General features: G+C 34.3%; 1 protein-coding gene and 1 long non-coding RNA gene across 3 annotated transcripts; one reads left to right on the forward strand and one right to left on the reverse strand.

The window, feature by feature from the left end:
* The first annotated feature begins 7,551 nt into the window (after positions 1-7,551).
* LOC136220114 (uncharacterized) lies at positions 7,552-19,509 on the forward strand. Its single transcript, XR_010684397.1, has 5 exons — positions 7,552-7,790; positions 9,900-9,986; positions 10,168-10,423; positions 13,711-15,584; positions 15,617-19,509. It is a non-coding gene; the product is annotated as an uncharacterized lncRNA (long non-coding RNA).
* On the reverse strand, positions 8,353-16,506 carry LOC136220100 (U-box domain-containing protein 52-like). 2 transcript variants are annotated; one of them, XM_066007808.1, is made up of 11 exons: positions 16,392-16,506; positions 15,011-15,111; positions 14,047-14,165; positions 13,691-13,911; positions 13,434-13,554; positions 13,016-13,322; positions 12,834-12,935; positions 11,624-12,052; positions 10,157-10,912; positions 9,872-9,963; positions 8,353-8,483 (listed from the first exon to the last, which is right to left on the reverse strand). In XM_066007808.1, exons 1-10 carry the CDS (start codon positions 16,444-16,446, stop codon positions 9,892-9,894), a joined length of 2,283 nt encoding a protein of 760 aa, XP_065863880.1. In that variant the 5' UTR covers positions 16,447-16,506; the 3' UTR covers positions 8,353-8,483; positions 9,872-9,891. The 2 variants fall into 2 exon arrangements, with proteins under 2 accessions (XP_065863880.1, XP_065863871.1); XM_066007799.1 differs by lacking the exon at positions 8,353-8,483 and having other exon boundaries at positions 9,779-9,963.
* Positions 19,510-20,630: the final 1,121 nt, after the last annotated feature.

Consider the following 20,630-nt stretch of genomic DNA (forward strand, 5'->3'; position numbering starts at 1 on the left):
ATCAGTGAAGATGTAAGAAGTGTCCTAACATCCATCTAACACATGCATAAATGTCGAGGCATGAAAGTTAAATCCTCATCAATCACAGCATTGACAAAATACTAATATTCATTAAAACGATGTAAAAATTACATTACCGGCTCGGCCTGGCCGTGCCTATTCAAAATAGACTACTCACTCATATTGAGCAGTGAGTAATCGGTAGTTCTTGAAACGTTAATAGACTCCATTAGAGCTCTCTTCCTTTCTTTTTACAGACAACTATTCTACTTCTAAAAATTAATAAAAGTTCCGAACTCCCTATCTCTCCTTTGCTACGTCTACTTAAAGGAGAAAGACAGGGGCAAAAATGGTACAACCTTCGTACCTTTCCAGAAAATAAGTCAACTAAAAACTAAGACAAAATAACTAAAATGATTAAAGATCGTTTGACCCTTGAACACTCAAGGGGTTGATATTTCATGTCATCATGCTTCTTTCGGTAATGTCGCCTCTGCACTTCTCCACCTGCTGCTCTATCTCTGCCTCTGCCACCTCTGATCTGTCGCTGTCCGTCATTGGATAATCCGGTGTTTGACCGCTGGACATAATAGAGGCTCCACTCCTCTTTGGCCGTAGCGAAACAAGTTGTTTCCAGCGAGTTTAGCATTTATCTTCACTAATCTGCATAAAGACACAAATCAGTCCTTATTCTTTGCCATATAGCATAAATAACACCCAAATCCCTTAAAAATATCAGGTTAAACGTAGTCAATTTCATGCCTAACACCCCACTAGATAGCGAGCATGGTTCTCCTCGAAATACTCAGCATGGTTACTAGGCCCGATATGAGACCTGAAAGGTTGTTGTGGTGGAGAGACAATATCTTGTAGTATGCAAATTCGATGGGTTTTCTAAAATATAATAAAGAATAGACTAGAAGCACAACTAGAACTGACGGTGGACAAGCATATTTCTCTTTAAGGCATGTGAATAAGATTAAAGCATAGATTTAATGTATCTTTCATGAATCTTACTTGAGTCAGGTGTCTCTTGTTCCAAAGATTCTTTAGAAACATGCAAACTAAGTCTCATTATGTTCACATAATTCTTAAGCATTAAGAGAAGGAAAGCATTTTATAAGAGTTTAAGTGCCAAAAACCCTAACCATGTGGTTATTCATGTCTCCATTCCTAACAACACGTGTTTAATGGTGTTTCCATTTTATAACCCGAGTCTCCTTGCAATTATTCAGTTGAAATATAGGTTAGCTATTCCTATAACGTATAAAGAACCCATTAAACAATCATCAAATGATATTTTCATTCACATAATAAGAGAAAATCAACTTACAACCGTCAGCTTAAGGCTGACTTCAACCCACAGAATGGCTGACTACTCACTCATATTCATAATGAAATTCAAAGAAAACATAGAGAACAACTTGCTAAAAATGGAAAATAAAATTCAAGTTTGGTTTGGACTTAGACCCTAAAATTTGATATCCATACAACACCCCAAGCTTGGTTTAAAAACATAAAGAAAATGATAAAATACTAAAGCAAACAAAAAAAGTACATGGAAATTAGCAGCTGAGAATAGTCTGCATAAACAGACAAAACAGTCTACCACAAATAGACAAAACAGTCAAAAATAGATAAAACAACTGAAAATACTAGTTTCAATGCTAGTTACAAATTCTAACTTTCAGAGTTCCCATGCATGATAGAAACTTAGAAAACACAAATTTTGATTTCCAACATGATGATCTTCTTGTGACTTCATCTCCCACTCCTTTCGCCCTCCTTCTTGGTTGTTTTCCTTTAATCAGAAAACATGCACGAGTAAAGCAGGAAGTCTATAATATTAAGGTAAATTGTGGATACTAAGGCTAATCAAAGCTACAATTAGGCTCCAAAATACATCTAAACACCCTAAATAAATAGGTATAATTTGCACTTATCAGTCTCGCTCTCTTATGACACGTTCTGTCTCCTATTGGTTCTGAATTGCACAAGATGGAAGCCATAAATCCATCAAATCAACATTTCCCTTTGGTTTCCATAGTTTAAGAGCACATTTTTGCAGGGATATATAGCTGATATTACTAATTAAAAGTTTCACAATAAGGGATTGTTAGTGTTAGGCAAGCTTCTATTAAATTGCAGAGCAATTGAAAGCCTTGGCCTAAGTCTATTTTCTTCAACGATATGCACAAAGTTCGGTATGTTAGCATGCAAATCAATACGAGTTCTATATTAACCCATCTCAAAATCACCAATCACAGTAACTCAAAAAGAACGAGACGAGCAATCTTACTGAAGAGAGTCCATTCTGCCACGTTCAGGTGGCTCTAGGGGCATGCCAATGAGCGACATCATAACATTAGGGTTCAGAGGAGGAGGCTCATACATTAGGGCTTGCTATAATTTAATAAAAATACTCGGTAGCTATTATAAACTTTAGATAAAAGTTTTTTTTACCTATTAAAGTTGGTTTTGAGTGGTTAAGAGTCTCAAATCGCTTAAGCTAGATCTAGATCTCGAGTTCGAATTCTAGCATATGCAGAAAGCTTTAATTGGGAGAGGATCCACCTAAAAGGTGTCTGACGAGCCTCAAATCGAGAAATCAGATAAACTATATAAAAAAACTTTAAATAAAGGTTTTAGGTCTTAAATTTTCTAAAGTTACTAATTAGATATTTAACCTTTATTCCGAAAGTAATTAGACTCCCTATTTTTTTAAACTATCAATTAGATCCCAGGATATTTTAAATATGTCAATTGAATCTCTTTCTCAATTAAAATTAAATTTCGATTCTGTTTTATCATTATTTGATAATATTTTTTTATTTTGATTATTGGCTAAATTTTAATATTACAAATAAATAAACCTAATGAAAATAATATATTTATATATAATCTTTATTTTGATTATTTTTTTTGGTGACAGAGGAAGGGTGGATCACCCCGAGTAGCAAACAGAAAGGAGGAACAAAGGATAAAAGAGAATTACAGTCATTTCAACTAGTCTCAAGCTCGGTCCTTCTCACGAGCATTCCAATCTGATCTTCTAGAATGATATCTTGGAGGCCTGCAGGCAGCCTATCACACTCCACTCGTGATATCCAGGGGAATAGTTCCTGCGGATTTCGCTATCCAGTCAGCGGCTTTGTTACCTTCACGAAAGGTATGAACCACTCTGACGTCCCAGTTTTGATTCACAAGAGATTTACACTTGTCAATAAGCCAATAGTACCTGTGATAGGAGACTTCATTACTCAGAACCAGTTCGACCGCTAATAGAGAGTCTATGTCACGTCCGTGTCTAAATTTCTAGAATTTATACCTTGATAGTAAAATATATTATAATTATTAGGGGTATGATTTTTATTTGGTGTTATAGAAAAAGTTTGAAGTTAATTTGAGGGTTTTATGTGTAAATTAAAAGTTTAGGGTAATGTTTAAAAGATTCTATAAAGATGAAGGACCAAATCGGATATTTTACAAATTTGGATATATATCCAAATTTGGAAGAGGTGATATGATCACCATTTTCTTTTATTTTCTTTCCTGTTTTCTTTTCTTCGCCGTTCTTCGACCGTTTCTCCACCGTTTCTTTGATTTACGGATATTCGACCGTTCGAATCACTCGAAATTAGAAACATAGCATCCTTATGCATAGATCTAAGTCCTATCCGAAGAGTTTTTGAGTTTCGACAGTGTTTGGAGGGAAATGTCTTAGACAGAATTTAGAGGCGAATCGATCGGTTGTGTTTTCTTCAATTAGTGACCAAGGTAAGTAACTATCAACTATATTTTGTGTTTTATGGATATAGATATATATATATATAATCAAAGAATTTTCATTTATTGACATCTTAGGGTTTTTAAAATTGGGGTTTTTCATGATCTTGCTTTTTATTGTGAAATTATAGTTTAAATGAACTATTGACTATGTTTATATGTGAATTACAGATTTTATTTGGTTATGTTGATTTGAGGTTTCGTTGGTTGATTAACTTTGGAATTTTATTTGATTAAGGATTGATATTTTGGAGAATTGAACACTTGTGAACTTGATTATGATCAAGTGAAGTATATACATATATACATATATGTTTTTGGTTTCAATCTATATATATATATATATGGAATAAAATGTTTGGTATCCATTGAGAGTAGTCCGGTCTGGTGGATTTAATTTTAAAGACCATATTTAGTGAGAAATATGGCCTGTGTACACAGTCTGAAGACCTATTGGGTATGGCAGCGAAGTGTTGGGTAAGACCATATGGGATAGGCAATGTTAAGAGACGTTTCGACTATATATGTGGTTATGGATTGATACTTAAGGGGAGAAACTTGAGGATGGATACAATGTTTTAAGTTCATTTGGATTATGTTTTCGGTTATGATTGATTTTGATATAAGGTTTTGAACTCAAGAATGAATACAAGATTATATATTTTTTGTTTTTGGTTTAGTACTTTGACTATATTATGAACTTAAGTTTTGAGTATATTTTATAAGGTTTTGATTAAATCCCTTTATAAATGTATATATGTAGCTATGTTAAGTAAAGTTGGTTTTTATAGCTGATAGTTTCTTATTGAGATTTTTGTCTCATGTTTTTAAATGTTTTAATGTTTTTAGGTGAGACAGTACAGGATATAGAGAAGGTTACTGACCGATTATGCGAGATTTGGAAGTTGGCTGCTTATTGTAGCATTATGGTTAGAACTTTGGTATTGCAATTGTAATTAAATGATATTTGGATAAATTAGAGACTCCTAAGTATTGATTATGATCTTTCTATTTCACGCCCGATGCCGATTGAGGTCGTTTAGGGTCGGGTGTGACAGTTTAGCTCCAAATTTCGTTTAGAAGAACTCAAATAATAATCAAAAGTAATTTTTTTTACAAAATATAGATAAAAACCAAATTGAAAAATATAAAAGGGTAAATAATTTATTAGTCCCCTAGTTTTTACCTAACACACTGTTTAGTCCTCCTATTTTGAAAAGTACATTTTAAGATCCATATCTTTTGCCAATATTAACCTTGTGGTCTTTTTATCTATTTTTTTTAGATTTTTAACTGAACATATCTTAGCTTTTAGGACAACTACGGTACAATACAAGTTGACCATATTACTCTGTTATTTTATATATATCTGTTTATGCTAAAATATAACGATTACAAGTCTAAAAAAACTAGACAAAAGGACCAAACGGTTAATATTGGCAAAAGCTAGAGACCTTATAATGTGTTTTTCAAAATAGAGGGACTAAACAGTATGTTAGGTAAAAACTAGGGACTAATAAATTATTTACCCAATATAAAAATTTCAATTGAGCGATAAATTCAGTTTGTTAGTTTCAGTATATCTTACGGTCTTGTTTGGTAAAAAGCCTTTTGGAGTAAAATTAGAGATTTGAACCATTTTAGAGGTTTTGACTAGTCAAACCTCTAATAGTGACGTTTGGTGAAGAGATGTTTAAAAGAGCTTATTGGATCCAAAGAAACTAATTTCGAAAAAGCTTATTACTCAATCTCTTTTGAATGACATTTTTACCCCTAATTATTACCTTTTAACTCTAAATAAATGATTTATCATGTTCTTATTTGTCATTTACTCAAACAGCTATTAGCAATCAGCTAAGTTTTACCAAACAAATTTACACAATCGGGTAGTCAAAATAGTTAACCAAAAAGGTAATCAGTTAACAACTAATATAATCAGCTAGGGCTGGGCACAGATCTTGTAGAAACTGGATTGGACCGAATATCCGAGTAAAAAGATCCATAATTGGATCGAACTGTTGACTATTTTCAAAGAACTGGACCGAACTGGATTGTTGACTTTTTGTCAAAGAACTGGACCAATTTGGACCAAACTTATCTAGAACTGGACCGATAACCGAATTGGATTGGACATGACCGAATTGGATTGAAAGAACTGAAGATTTATCATATTAAATTTATATTTTATATATGAAGTTTTACTTTTTTTTAATTAAGTGGTGGGACCCTCCCTGGACTCTCGCTCAGCCGGGACGCGTAGTGCGATCGGGCCGCCCCTTTTTTTTTTAGTGAAGTGTTGTATTTCCTATTTTTTATTTAAGGTAGGTTGTATTTCCTATTCTTGTTTAAGGTATGTTAGAATTATTAGAGTGATTTAAGGCCGGTTATATTTCCTATTCTTATTTAAGATATGTTAGAATTATTAGGGCGATGATATGTTAGGCCAACTATACTTTCCTTGTCCCGTTTTCTATTTAAGAGAATCAGCTTGTACTAATTGATTCTGCAATTGGTTAATGAAATTTGTCTTTTTTTTTCTATATTCTTCTCTCTATTTTTTTGTTCTCATTCCTTTTTCTTCATATTCTAAAATTCTAGTTTTAGCTCATCACAATCCTAGTTCTGACATCATCTTCTCAATTTCATCTCTGAAGTGAAATCTAATTGTTTGCAATTTCAGTTTCAAGTATTGTTTCTCCTTCTATTTCTTTTGGTTGTTGGTTAAATCCTAAAATTTATGTACATATGACAATCAAAATAGATAAACTAATTTGGTAGTGTTTAGCTTTAGTCAAATTTTGATTTCTGTTATTGAATTTTAACTCGTTAGAATCTGGTCAAGTTTTTCTGCTATTGTACTTTAATTTGTTACTGTTTAGTTTAAGTTGTGTATTTCTTAAGATTTGCGTGTATTAAGATGTTAAAATTGTTAATCTCGAAACTTAGTTACCCATTTGTTTTTTAGCAATTCGGTTCACTAATTACTTTATTTAGATTGAAACTAATATTTGATATTGTAAACACATGTTATTTATTTTGATTAAGAATTTTATATATTTATTATCTTGTAAATTATATTTTTAATTTATTTTTGGTAAAAGTATAGGTATTTTATTATTTGACTCGTCAAATAACTGTACTGGATTGGAACGGAACCGAATCTCCGAATCTCCGAATTGTACCAGATCGGAATTTTCAATCCAATTCTGGAGATTCATTTTTAGAAATCCCCGAAGTTCAATCCAATTCTAAAGATTCTTGAATCCCCAAACTGGACCGAACTGTTGAAATTTTTTTAACATAAAAATACATAGTTTAATTTTGAAACCTATGAAACTAGGTAGTTCATGAACGTCAACTTCTTAATTTAGGCCTTGTTTGATAAAGCACTTAATTACTTAAATTAAAATGTTAAACACTTATTTAATTTAAGTGCGTTTGATAACGATTGTTTGTCCACCACTTAAATTAGTTAATTAAGTTAAAAATCACTTATTTTGATAAGTCAAAATATTTAACTTAACATTTTAAGTTAAACATTATCAACTAATATTTTTATAAAAGTTAAACCATTCAATACTTTCAACACTTATAATATTCGGCACTTATTTTTTCAGAACTTAATTTTCAGTTTTATCAAACATCACCTAAGTTTCGGGCAGAACTTCACCGTGCCCAAAAACTCGGTTCGACCTGAATATGATCAGGTTTATAACCGAACACGGCTCATTTACAACCTAGTTTCAGTGAAATATGCAAGGCAGTTTGCCATTGAAATTTCGGGTCAAATTATTGGGAAAAAAAGTCAGACAACGTTGAATTCCAGATGGATTGAAGTACGCCCAGTCAATTCTACTCCCCCGCCGCCAACTGTCTTCCATTTCTTCTAACCGGAATCACCACCTGAAGGCGCCGGAGCTCGCCTTCCTGCCGTTGGTGTCGTTTTCGCTGTTCTTCTAACTCTCCTCCCTCCTGTATCTCGTCGTTCATCCCGAGAACGAAAGGTAATTTCCTTTTTTCTTAATTTATAATTGCAAGAAATTATTTGAATCGGAACTGTGCTTGTCTGAAATTTTTGTTTATTTTTCTGAATTTAGTGATACAAGTTTATATAATACTTACTTGGATCGATATTAGCTGAATCTAGAGCTTATGTTATTGCCATTCATGCCTACAAGGTGTTTGCTAAATGTTCTAAGGGAGTTAGAAATGAATGCATAGGTTCATGCTTTGGGAGCTATTTAGAGAAGAAAAATGGAATTATGTATGATTTTCAGAGCTGGTAAAGCTTCTGTGCTCTCTGTTCCATATATCTGAACAATTTTTCTAACTTGATTTCCACCGAAGAAAAAAAGAATGAGTGACTGAATACTGCTGAACCCTTAAACTTTTTTATAATAATGTTTTAACTATGATACACAGAAACTTCGGAAAACTGATACTAAACTATGAAACACTTTAAACGGTTTCGTGTGCCGATTTCCACTAAAATTGTGGAAATTCAAACTTTTTATTTTGCAATTCCTATTCCGTCTAAGGTTAGGAAAATTGAAACTTCCTATTTTACTCTCCTTCCTTGTATCCTTGGATTTAAAGAACTTGCCTATCATAGTTATTAAAGGCGCAAGGTGCACTAAGGCGCAAGGGGTCCTGGAGCCTTGGCGTAAGGCGCAGCTTAAGGCGTGCGCCCGAGCGACCTGAGATGCACACAAAAAAAAATATCATAAATTCATAATACTAGTCATAAATAATCACAAATAGTCAAATAACAACAATAAAACCATAAAATGCATGAGTTAAGTTCTAGTTAACTACTAAGGCATGAGTTAACTGTTGCGATATGTGGAGTAAAAACTGTGGATCCTTGTCTATCCATGCTTTTCTTTTATTTTCTGAACTTAAAAAACCCTAAAATACCCTCAAAACCCTAAATACCCTCAACCCTAAAATACCCTAAGGTAGCTGAGGCGCGCCAAGGCGCGCGCCTTGCGCCTCGCTTAAGGCGCATCAAGGCGCACTAAGGCGCGCGCCTGACTGACCGCGCCCGCCTTTGTGCTCCAGAGGCGCTAAGGCTGGAGCCTTAGCCGAGGCGCGCCTCAGGCGCGTCTTTAATAACTATGTTGCCTATATTCTTTTCGTCTATAATTCTTATCTCTTGAATCTAGATTGAACTGGACTTTCTTCATCTTGTTCTTCGTTCTTGTTCTTCACAGTTTCTGATTTCATCTTCTACTTCTAGTTATTCTGAAATCTTGAATCTTATTTAAACTCTAACTTCTCAATTAAATATTGGATTTTAATCGGGTGGGTGGAATCGGAAAATGGGGTCGGTGGTCTGCATGTTGGTATTGTTGAAGAAAATTACTTTTAAATATATTATTATATTTTTAATATTTATAAATATGTCCCTATATTTTTAATATTTACATCTTTCCTCCACGTTTCTGTTTCCTATGTTTTTAGAAATTACGTTTCCTGGTGTCAGTTTCTGTATCCGTTTTCCGTGCAACATAGATAGTAAATAATCTTTATATATATGTTAAGCATTCTTTTTTAAGTTCATATATATTGGCAAAACACATATTGAAGATGACATCGGCAGGGAATTTGATCTGCGAGGGAATTAAAGTTCCCTAGTAAAATGATTTCTGCCAAGGATTTTCATCCCTTTGGAAACTATGTTGCACAGAAACGGAAACTGAATCTGAAACGGAAATGGAAATGGACACTAGGAAGCATTATTTATTTCTAACAAAATATAGCTAGGAAACGGTAATGGAAACGGAAACAAAATGTGGAAACGCGAATGAAGAAGAGTTTCCGTGCAACATAGCTTGGAAAGAATTCCCCTCATAGATAGGTGACTGTACAATCTGAAGATTGAAAGTATTATTTAGTTACAGTAGGGATGCTTATTTTATATAATTTTATGAAACATCAGTTACTTTGTAAGCTCTCTCGTAAATCCCTTTGTTTGTTATATGCTACTCGGTGGAAATGCAAGCAGTACACTAACTAAAATGCGTACAAGTTTCGTTAATTTCTCAATACGTTAATATATACAACATATATCAATAATTTTTACTAGATTTAGTTCGTTGCTGTTTATGAAGATGGGGTTGAACAGCTCTCTGAGCCTGCATCGGAATGTCCACCCGAAAGATCATGCATCACATCCTGCAAGTAAAAGCCTGAAATAAGTAAGTATCGATACTTGTTATAGGTTATGTTGCACGGAAACTCTTCTTTAATAGCGTGTCCACATTCCGTGTCCATTTCTATTACAGTTTCAGTTTCCATTTCTGTTTCCGTGCAACATAGGTTTTAGGTGTCATTAATTAATTGTTAGTTGATTAACTAATTTACTAACATGTGTTCTAGACAAGTGGCTGACGCGGGGAGAGCGGCCTGCACTGGCCAGTGTAAACATCTGGTTCATATTCTCTTCTGCGTATTTTCTCAATCTATCAAGCTCTGGTAACACTACCTTCCCAAGATCGGGCCTGTCTTTTCGTCTCAGTTCAGCACATTTCAATGACATATTTATAAAGCTCAATGTCTCCTCCATTGGCCAATCGCGCACCGTTTGGTCAAGAATCTCTCCAAATCGCCCCATCTCAATCGCTTGTTCAACCATGTGAGTCAAACCCATTGGTGGCTTTGCTGTTATTAGTTGTAGAAGCATGATTCCTAGGGAATATAGGTCGGATTTAACGCCTAACATTCCGGTTTGTTGGTACTCCGGATCAATATAGCAGAATGTTCCAGCTGTTGATGTCATGTGATACTGCGTCACATTTTCTGCTACTGCTGGAACAAGTCTGGCCAACCCAACGTCACCGATCTTACAGTTGTAGTTGTGGTCTAACAATATGTTCCCCGGCTTCAAGTCACGGTGAACTAGTGGTTCGGGCTTGGTTTGATGAAGAAAGAGCAAACCTGTTGCGATTTGTGCAGCAATACGGAACCTGATTTGCCATGGAAGAGTTGGGGTGTTACCTCTTCTGAATAGCCGATCATCTAAGCTTCCTTTCGCCATGTATTCATACACTAAAACACCGTACTCCGGACATGCTCCTAGGAGGAGTACCATGTTGGGATGCCTTATTAAGCTAAGTACTTCTACCTGCATTTTAACATTAAAAAACTCAATCACATTCAAATTATTCGATAACAAAAATCGTTGGATTAATCATCGTTATTAAAGGCACATGGCGCACTAAGGCGCTAGGGGTCTTGGAGCCTTGGAGCATGTTGCACAAGGCAAAGTGCTAGCTAGCGCCAAAGCGACACAAGGTGCAGTTACAACGTTTTTTTTTTTATTTGGCCCCTGTAATATCCAAAATGTTGGCATTTGGCACATGCGGTATGATTCGGTAACATTTGACCCTTGTAGTATCCTAATTTATAGCATTTCACCCTGTGATATGATTTGGTAACTTTTGGCCCCTGTTGTATCGTAATTTGTGGTATTTGGCCCTCGGTAGATGGAGACATAACGAATCTGACAGGGGCCACACGGGCCAAATGTCACAAATTAGGATATCACAGGGGCAAATGTTACCACATCATACCACAAGATCAAATGCCAAAAATTAAGATACCACAGGGGCCAAATGTTACCAAATCATACCGCATGGCGTACAAAACCATCTATCCACGTAGGCATGCCATGGCGCGCCTTTTATCAACGTGTCTAGGCGCACAAAAGCGCACTTAGCGCGCGCCAGAGTGACAGTGCCTGCCATGAGAGGTACTGTGGTGCTAGGCCTAGGGCCTTGTGTGCCATGGTGTTGCCATTAATAACTATGGGATTAATACTTGATTGTGTTATTACCTCTCGCTGAAACTGCGACCTGCCTTGCGCAGCGTCTGGCCGCAACACCTTGACTGCAACTGCTGTATGATCAAGACTACACTTGTAAACTGGCCCGTAACCTCCTTCGCCAATTTTATGTTTCTCAGCAAAATGTTGCGTCGCCTCTTCAATCTCCTCGATGTTGTATCGTCTATATCGAATATCTTGTTGAGCTAGAGCATCCATCATTTTCTTCATTTCCTCTTGTTCTTTTAAGGCTTTTAGTTCTATGTTAAGTCTCTTTTGTGCTTCTAGTTCTGCTAACTTCTTTGCTGCTTCTGCAGCTTCCACCGCTGCCTGGCACCTCGCTCTCTCTTTCGTCATCGCCGACAATGCAGCTTCTTCCGAAACTTTCGCCTCCTCCATTCTTCTTTCTTCTTCCTCTCTCATCCGGTGCATTTCCAGTGCCTATAAAAGTGAGTCATGTTAAAAAAAAACCATTGCTATACATATTACCCATCGTTATTAGAATCTTACAATTCGCGATTCGAATCTTACAAATTCGATTCGATTCAGCTTTATTTCGAGCTGAATCTACAGGGTGAATCTATATTATAACAGAATCTTAGGATTCACAATTCAAATAGTACAATTCAATTCAGCTCTATTTCGAGCTGGACCTATAGGGTAAATTAAAATTATAATAGAATCGGATGTGAATCGTTGTATCGGTGAGTCGGCCGATTCCACCGATTCAGGAAATATGCTAAAAAAATAGTGGTAATAACTACTGTGGTAGATTCCATATCCTTAACAAATCAAAACACATTAACATATATGACTTTCCAATTTCAAATCAATAGGCAAGTCCCGTCTCATCCCATTCAGAAAACGTCTTCGACACTTTTCTTTGTTGTGGTGTAACAACAGATCAGAAGCAAATTATCTTCATCACGGTTTATCAGAAACTTCAACAACACTAATTACTAAACTCACTCTCCTCTAGTTCCATTGTTATTTTTCAAGTTAAACTCAAACCAGTTTCATTCCATCGTTATTGCCTGGACAACAAGGCAAGAAAACAGAGTCAGAAACTCAAACTCTTCATATCCAGTAACTTATTAAACAAAGTCCGATTCGTAAATCACGATTCACAAAATGAGGATTTCGATTCACGAGTCGAATCTCGAGTTAACAACTACCCCTTATTCATTTTTGCACATATATATAGCAATTAACGACGCGATACCTTTTGTTTTGCTGTTAAAGCTTCTTTGCAAGCATTGCTATACAAGTCCATTGTTTGCTTGAGCTCTAGTCTTAGCCTCTTCATCTCACATTCGACGTCATCCTGTGAGATCAAAGAATTGATTAATTCGATTCGAGGTTAAGACACGACTCGGTCAATTCGATGCAACGTAGAATCCTTACCATACATATCACAGATGAACCCGAAAACGAAGTTCGATCACTATCATGTGAGAAGGGTGAGAATTGATCATGTATAGAACTGAAGTCATTGAACTTTGGTCCAGTGCGTATCGATCCAAGGCTGGATTCTGAGCTCGTAGAAAGGCGAGACGATGTCAAACATGAATCCATTAGATCTAAAGTCACAGAAGATGCTCTGTCTGTGCTTGTTCTGCTCGAGCTCACAAACGAAATGTCTGTTTCCGAGTCCATCATGTCTGCAAATGATTTCACATTGTAACCTCGGCCTCCTCTTTCAAACGGCGATCTGTTTCGTTTCCATTAATTTGCATCAGAAGTTTGTACTAGATTATGTCGATATTTTGTAAAGTTGACATATTTTGTATTTATAGCAAAGCTGAATCATGGTATTAATTACCTGAAGGGTTCATCTATTGACATGCGCGGTTTGACAAATTGCCTACTATCGACGGATTGCCTACTATCGATGGATTGCCTATCGATAGATGGCCTTTCACATCTATCGACCGATGGCCTATCTGTTGCAGAAAAGACATCAATTTTTATTCTTTCTTTATTGTCAGATATTAATATGAAGTGGACCTTTAACTATCAGCTTAAGATTTTAGTACGAAATGATTACTGCTAGAAATGTAGGAAAAGAAAACACTGAACCTCTCATCATACTATTGCAGTGCATGGACCGGACGTCGTAAGAAATACTTTCTGTCGAGAGCTTCGGTTTTTCCTGCATTTGATCCAACAAGGGAGAAGGATACGGGACTGGTCGAGAAGCTTGCCGGATTGATGATATCTTTCCTTTGTTGATCACATATACATTGCAGAATTCCGGTGCCGTCTTTGACACTGTGCTCGGTATGTCTGGCTTGAATTTTCTGCTTCATTTATTTTGTTAATTATCAAAAAATTGCAGTTAGAATCCATATAATTAGAATCTATGCCCCCCAAAAAACCAAACACCAGAAAATCAGAAAAATATTTTACTGCACAATATTTTCCGACAAACAAACCTCATAAATCCGTGTCGTGAAGCACCTAGGACCAAAGTCTCAACAGCAGCATAGGAAGCATATTCAGTAATTCCTTTTGTTATATCTTGATCCTCCAGCACAATATCAAGGCATTGTACCTTATATGAAATTTAATTATTTAGAAGAATCAATTTAGTTAAGCATTATCTATATAAATAATTAAGCAACTGGATTCATATATCAATGAGTGTAATCAAAAGCCGAGCCTAGTGGAGCTTTGGCCTGTTCATGCTCGGCTCGACAAAAAACTAATGAGCTTGGTTCGAAGTCATAATTATGTTCAAGCTCGGTTCAGAAGATATCTGCTCATTTATTTGTTCACGAGTTTTGCTCGCGAGCAACTCTTTAACTTTGCACGTAGACAAATCGTTAATTCTGTTCATGAACTTTTGCTTTGCGAACAATTCATTAATTATGTTCATAATTAAGTTGATGAGCAAAGATCGTGAACAAATTAGATCCTAAAATTCAAAGATATAGTTAGCTGCTCACGAGCAACTCGTTAATTTTGTTCATGAACTTTGCTCTCGAACAATTTATTAATTGTGTTCATAATCGAGCTGACAAGCAAAGACTGTGAAAAAATTAGATCAGAACTTACTACTAAATTCAAATATATCTAATTATATCTAATTGATATAAATAATATTACTAACACAAAACTACGTAGTTTTGATTTTGAAAGCTACAAAACTAAAATTTGTTCATGAGCTTTATAATCGAGCTTGTTCATAAACATTATAACCGAGCTTGTTCACGAACCTATAACCGAGCCTGCTCGCTAGTGCTCGAGCCAAGTTCCTCAGTGCTCAAGTTCAGCTCATTTACGAATCGAGCCTCAAAATCGTATTCAAACTCATCTCGACCGTGACCTGAACACGGTCGAGAGCGTCTCAATTCATTTATAACCCTATAAATCATGCATGTTCATGTATAAACTTACATCCTTGCGGGTACAATAGCAATGAAATGTAAGGAATAGATCTTTCGTCATTCTGTCTAGTTGCTGCTTCGCATTTAAATCACCATTTCCATAATGAATTCCTGCATTTTTAGAGGATTAAGAAACATAATTACTTTTCAATAATAATATAATATTTGATTTTATGATATATAATAGAAGAACGGGATGAAAGGTCCTGGATAAAGTCTGAGTCTTCTTCCTTTATCTGAGGTTTTCCATCCGGTTCTTCTTCTATTATACGTCATAATCTAAAAAATTCAGGAATTAAAGTTGAAAGTTGTTTTTTTTTTTGTTGCAAAAAGTGGACGGAAAGAAAGACCCTGTATAAGGATCTTCATCTGAGTCTTCTTCCTTTATCCATGGTCTTTCATCCCGTTCTAAATAACTTTAGTTCTTGAACTTTTTTAGATTATGATGTATAGTCAAACCTCTATATAGGAATACACTTGGGACCGTACTATTTGTATAACAATTGAGAGGTTATTACTAAATACAGTTTGGTAATAGTGGTTTTTACCAAGTTGGGACCGAGTTTTTTTATAACAAAATAGAGGTTATTCCTATATAGAGTATTCCTATATAGAGGTTTTACTGTATAATAGAAGTAGAACGGGATAAAAGACCCTGGGTAAGGATCTTCATCTGAGTCTTCTTCCTTTATCCAAGGTCTTTCATCCGGTTTTAAGCAACTTTAATTCTTGAACCTTTTAGATTATGTATAATAGAAGAAGAATGTGATGAAAGACTCCAGATAAAGATCTTCATTCAAGTCTTCTTCCTTTATCCAGACTTTTTCATCCCGTTCTTCTTCTATTATACATCATAAAGGAAGAAGACTCGAATAAAGATACTTAATAATAGAAAAGTTCATCTGAGTCTTCTTCCTTTATCCATGTGTCTTTCACCAACTTTAATTTTTGAATTTTTTAGATTATGATCCATAATAGAAGAATAACAGGATGAAGACCCTGGATAAACGAGTCTTCTTCCTTTGTACAGGTCTTTCATCCCGTTCTTCTATTATACATCATAATATATATAATAGAAGAACGGGATGAAAGACTCTAGATAAAGGAAGAAAGGGATGAAAGACTCTGGATAAAGATCTTCATCTGAGACCGAGTCTTCTTCCTTTATGCAGGGTCTTTCATCCGGTTCTTCTATTATACATCATAATATATATAATAGAAGAAGAACGGGATGAAAAACTCTAGATAAAGGAAGAAGACTCGAATACAGATCCTTAATAATAGAAAAGTTCATCTGAATCTTCTTCCATTACCCAAGGTCTTTCATCCCGTTCTTCTTCTATTATACGTCTCGATTTTGTTTTGTACGACGTAAAATAACGATAAAATACCGTAAGATGTTTTCTGAACAACATGAATTAAAACAACAGTTTGGCCTCTGGACATGAGATTATCAAGTGCCCATCTCAAAGCATTTTGGCTTCCTTTATCTTTGTCTATAGCTACTGCTACCAATCCTCCTGATGCTTTTTTTCCTCCACCATTTGTCTTTGAATTCCACATTTCTTTTTCCTTTTCTTTCAAGGAAAAAGAAAAAAAAAACAAAAATCCAAAATATATTCACAAAAAATAACAAAAAAATTCAGAATTTACAAAACACAGAAGAACAAAAAATATGAACAAATTAAATTAAAGAAGGTATAGTTTTTCATTTTTTTAATCAAAATTAAAGACAGAAGCTTTAAGACTACAAAATTGAAATTCTAATTACATGGATGAAATTAATTGTTTTTTTGGAAATAAAAACCTCATATTTTAGATTATTATTACATATAGAAAAACACAAATCCGAAATTCCCTCTCTGTTTCATCTATATTTAGTCAATTTGGTCAACTAATTTATTTTGGCCTCTTAATTAATTACTGTACAGGTTTTATTTGTCATTGTTCGTTTAAACGGTAAATAATTTATTACTTCTCCTCAATTTACCTAACACACTGTTTAGTCCGCCTATTTTGAAAAAATGTCCATATTTTTTTGTCAATATTAACCATTTGGTCATTTTGTATAGTTTTTTTAGATTTTTAACCGAATATTTCTTAGCTTTCAGGAAAACCATAGTACGATACAAAATGAAAATATTACTAAATTATTTTCTGTCTGCTTGTTTATGCCAAATATAACGGTTAAAAATCTAAAAAAAAATAGATAGGAAGACTAAAGGGATCTTATAATGTGTTTTTCAAAATAAGAGGACTAAACAATGTGTTAGATAAAAAGATGGGGACTAATAAATTATTTATCCTTGTTAATTTCAATACATCTATTTATTTTCATTACTTTTTTCTTTTTGAGTCCACAGATTATTATATAGATTTATTGTTTCCATTGCTGAAGTAAACTTAGATTCTTGACTTAATACAATTTAGCTTCTTATGCTTGTCGAAAAAAGTCAACTGCCGTCTCTATTTTGAAAAAGTTCTATTTACCCTTAAACTTGTTTAAAGTGACAAATTGACTCTCTGAAAGGTACCTAAGCCTTGTGAAGTTTCTTAAAGTGATCTATTAGCATCGTGAACTTGCTTAAACCAGCTCCCTGAACTTGTCTGTAAAAATAGATTGACTCCCTAAACTTTCTAAGTGTCTCACCAGCTCCTTGAACTTGATTATTGTGTACCACGAACTCTCTAAACTTGTCCATAAAAGTAGATTAGCTCCCTGAACTTGCTTATTCTGTAACAACTAAAGTTCAGGAAGCTAATCTACTTTTATGGAATAGTTCAGAGAGTTTGTGATACGAAATAATCAAGTTTAAGGGGCTAATAGACAAGTTCAAAAATTGGTGATGTATTAAGCCTTAGTTTAAATACATCTATTTGTTTTCATTACTTTTTTCTTGTTAAGTACACAGATTATTATATAGATTTATTGTTATATATTGTTTCCATTGTTGAAGTAAACTTAGATTCTTGACTTAATATATCTTTAGTCCTTTATACTTGTCCAAAAAGTCAACTGCCTCCTCTATTTTTGAAAAAGTTCTATTTACCTTCTTGCTTAAAATAACCAGTTGACTTTATGAACTATTAATCCCCTGAAGTTTCTTAAGTGATCTATTAGCATCGTGAACTTGCTTAAAATGTGTACATTTTAAATTTTCCAAAATCTCTGCTTACCCCGCCACGTCTTTATTAGGGGTTAATTATTCGTTGTTTTATAGGGGTCAATATAACATTTTTAAAGTTTAGGAGGTCAGTTGGCGTTTTGGGACAAATTCAGAGGGCGTAGTATGTAATAAACCTAAATTTTTCAAAGGCTTAATACATTTGTAGCTCCTATACTTGGACCAAAACTTTAACTACTCTTGAACTTTCAAAAGTATCAAATAACAACCACATATTCTTGTTCAATTGCATTCAATATCTCCTTATTTGTCCATAGAATTTGTTTAATTGGGAGACACGTTCTGCCACGTGTAAAAAAGAAAACGATAAGCAGACAAATAGGAACTTTTGAAAGTTCACGAGGCAGTTGAAGTTTTGGGGTTAACGAATGCAATTGAACAAGAATAAAGAATTATTTGAAACTTTTGAAAGTTCAGGGAGACAATTGAACTTTTGGACCAAATAGATGGGGTATTTTCATTTGTCATTGTTAGTTCAAATACATCTATGAACATTCAAAAGTTCCAAATAACTTCTTATTCTTGTTCAATTGTATTTTCTTTTTTGTCTATTTAGCATTTTCTTTTACTTTTCCGTATTAGGTCCAGTATAATTCGATTATATCTCTAAATTATTATTCTAACTTAAATAAAAGAATAATATTGTTTGGAAATGTAATTTTGATTATATTTCTGAATTAATATCGTAACTTAATTGAATTGCTCTAATGGGATTGGAGTTGTATCTATTAATTATACTTATTAGATGTAAGTTATTTTTATAAATGTTTATTTATTAGAAAAACCAATGGGATTGAAAGTCTAATTAATTAAACTTAATGGGAATAAGAGTTAGAAGAATCAAACACTATAAATACACCCATGTGTTGCATATTTCTATTATCCCATTCTTAGAGAAGAAAAGTTCTTCATGTCTCTTATTCGATAAATTATTTTTCCGTTCCATTCGTTTCTTAGTTCGTGTGGATACCGTTAGAGACAATCTACTCTTGGTTGCTATTTGGTTGTTATTAATTTTCGTTTTTGGTTTCTTGATTGTGTTCGTGATTGACGTGACATCCACGTGGGCACTTCAATAGCAACAATAGATAGTTCATCAAACTATAGGTATTTTGTTTAATCCCTCTTTATATGAAATAACGAGTAATCTTTGAAAAGGGAAATAGATAAATTAGATAAATATTAATTATTCTGTTGTGAATGCAATTGGATAAGAATATGTGATTATTTGAAACTTTTGAAAGTTTATGAAGGTCGTTGATGTTTTGGACGGGGAAAAATGTATTAAGCTTTCTTTAAAATTAATTTACCATGCTAAGTTAATTAGTTAATAGTTATTCACTATTTAAGTTGGTAATTAGGAAAGTTAATCTATGACTGAACATATATGACAGTAAGGGATTCGCTTCTGCTGAAAAGCTAAAAAGTAGGTTCAAGTTTGACTGAATGATTATTCAGAATTGTGATCCATTGTTATTCACACTGATGCCGAGGAATATCGGCATTGGCAACGTCATACATCAAATAGGAAGTTGGCATGGTGGGTTCTACCAATCGCTAGATGTAGATTGGGGTGGAAATTGGGTATCTAAAAAAAATATGAATTTGGGAGAGACCTTTGTTATTAGGACAACTACTGAATTGGTATTTAATGTAGTTATAACTTATTCCTTAAAATCACCTAGTCTAATCTTAAGAATCGACTAGGTGATTTTTGGGAGTAAGCTATAACTACATCAAATACCAATTCAATAGCTGCCCTAATACCAAATGTCTCTCCCATATCAATATTTTTTAAGGTACTACCCTAATTTACAACTAGCGATTGGTAGAACCTACATTGCCAACTTCCTATCTGATTTGTGATTCCACCAACCTCGATATTCCTTTGATGGTATGAGGCGTGTGAATAACAATGGATTGCAATTTTGAATCATCATGCAGTCGAACCTGTGTTTGTTTTCTTAGTTCTTCAACAGAAGCAAATCACTTACCATTCCATGCATCCAATTTCCATCACGTCACACATTCACCCACTACCCTCACATCAGGAAAGAAAGTTGGTGATGTGTCACCCCTTAGACACATACTAAGAAATACTTAAGGATACTTCTGGTAATTCATTAATCAAAATTCAAGCTGAGATGAAAATGTACTAACTTCAAAAACATGCACAAGTACAATAATTTCATACAATGTTAGCTTGAATAATTTGACATTTTTGGATTCATACTTTGATCATCAATTAAACATTTTTCTCATAGTCAATGCTTAATGAACTTATCTAAACACCTTGAGTGAATTTTGCTTTTTCACTTAAGTGTTTCAAGTAAAGTGTTTTTCTCTTGATTTCCCAACACAAGAAGTAACTATCGCGGGTTTGCATGATTATCCAATTTCCACCATTATACTGCTTTATAAAAATTTGATCAAAAGGACTTGTTT

Source organism: Euphorbia lathyris, chromosome 1 (assembly GCF_963576675.1).
Source record: "Euphorbia lathyris chromosome 1, ddEupLath1.1, whole genome shotgun sequence".
In the NCBI taxonomy this organism is placed as follows: Eukaryota; Viridiplantae; Streptophyta; class Magnoliopsida; order Malpighiales; family Euphorbiaceae; genus Euphorbia; species Euphorbia lathyris.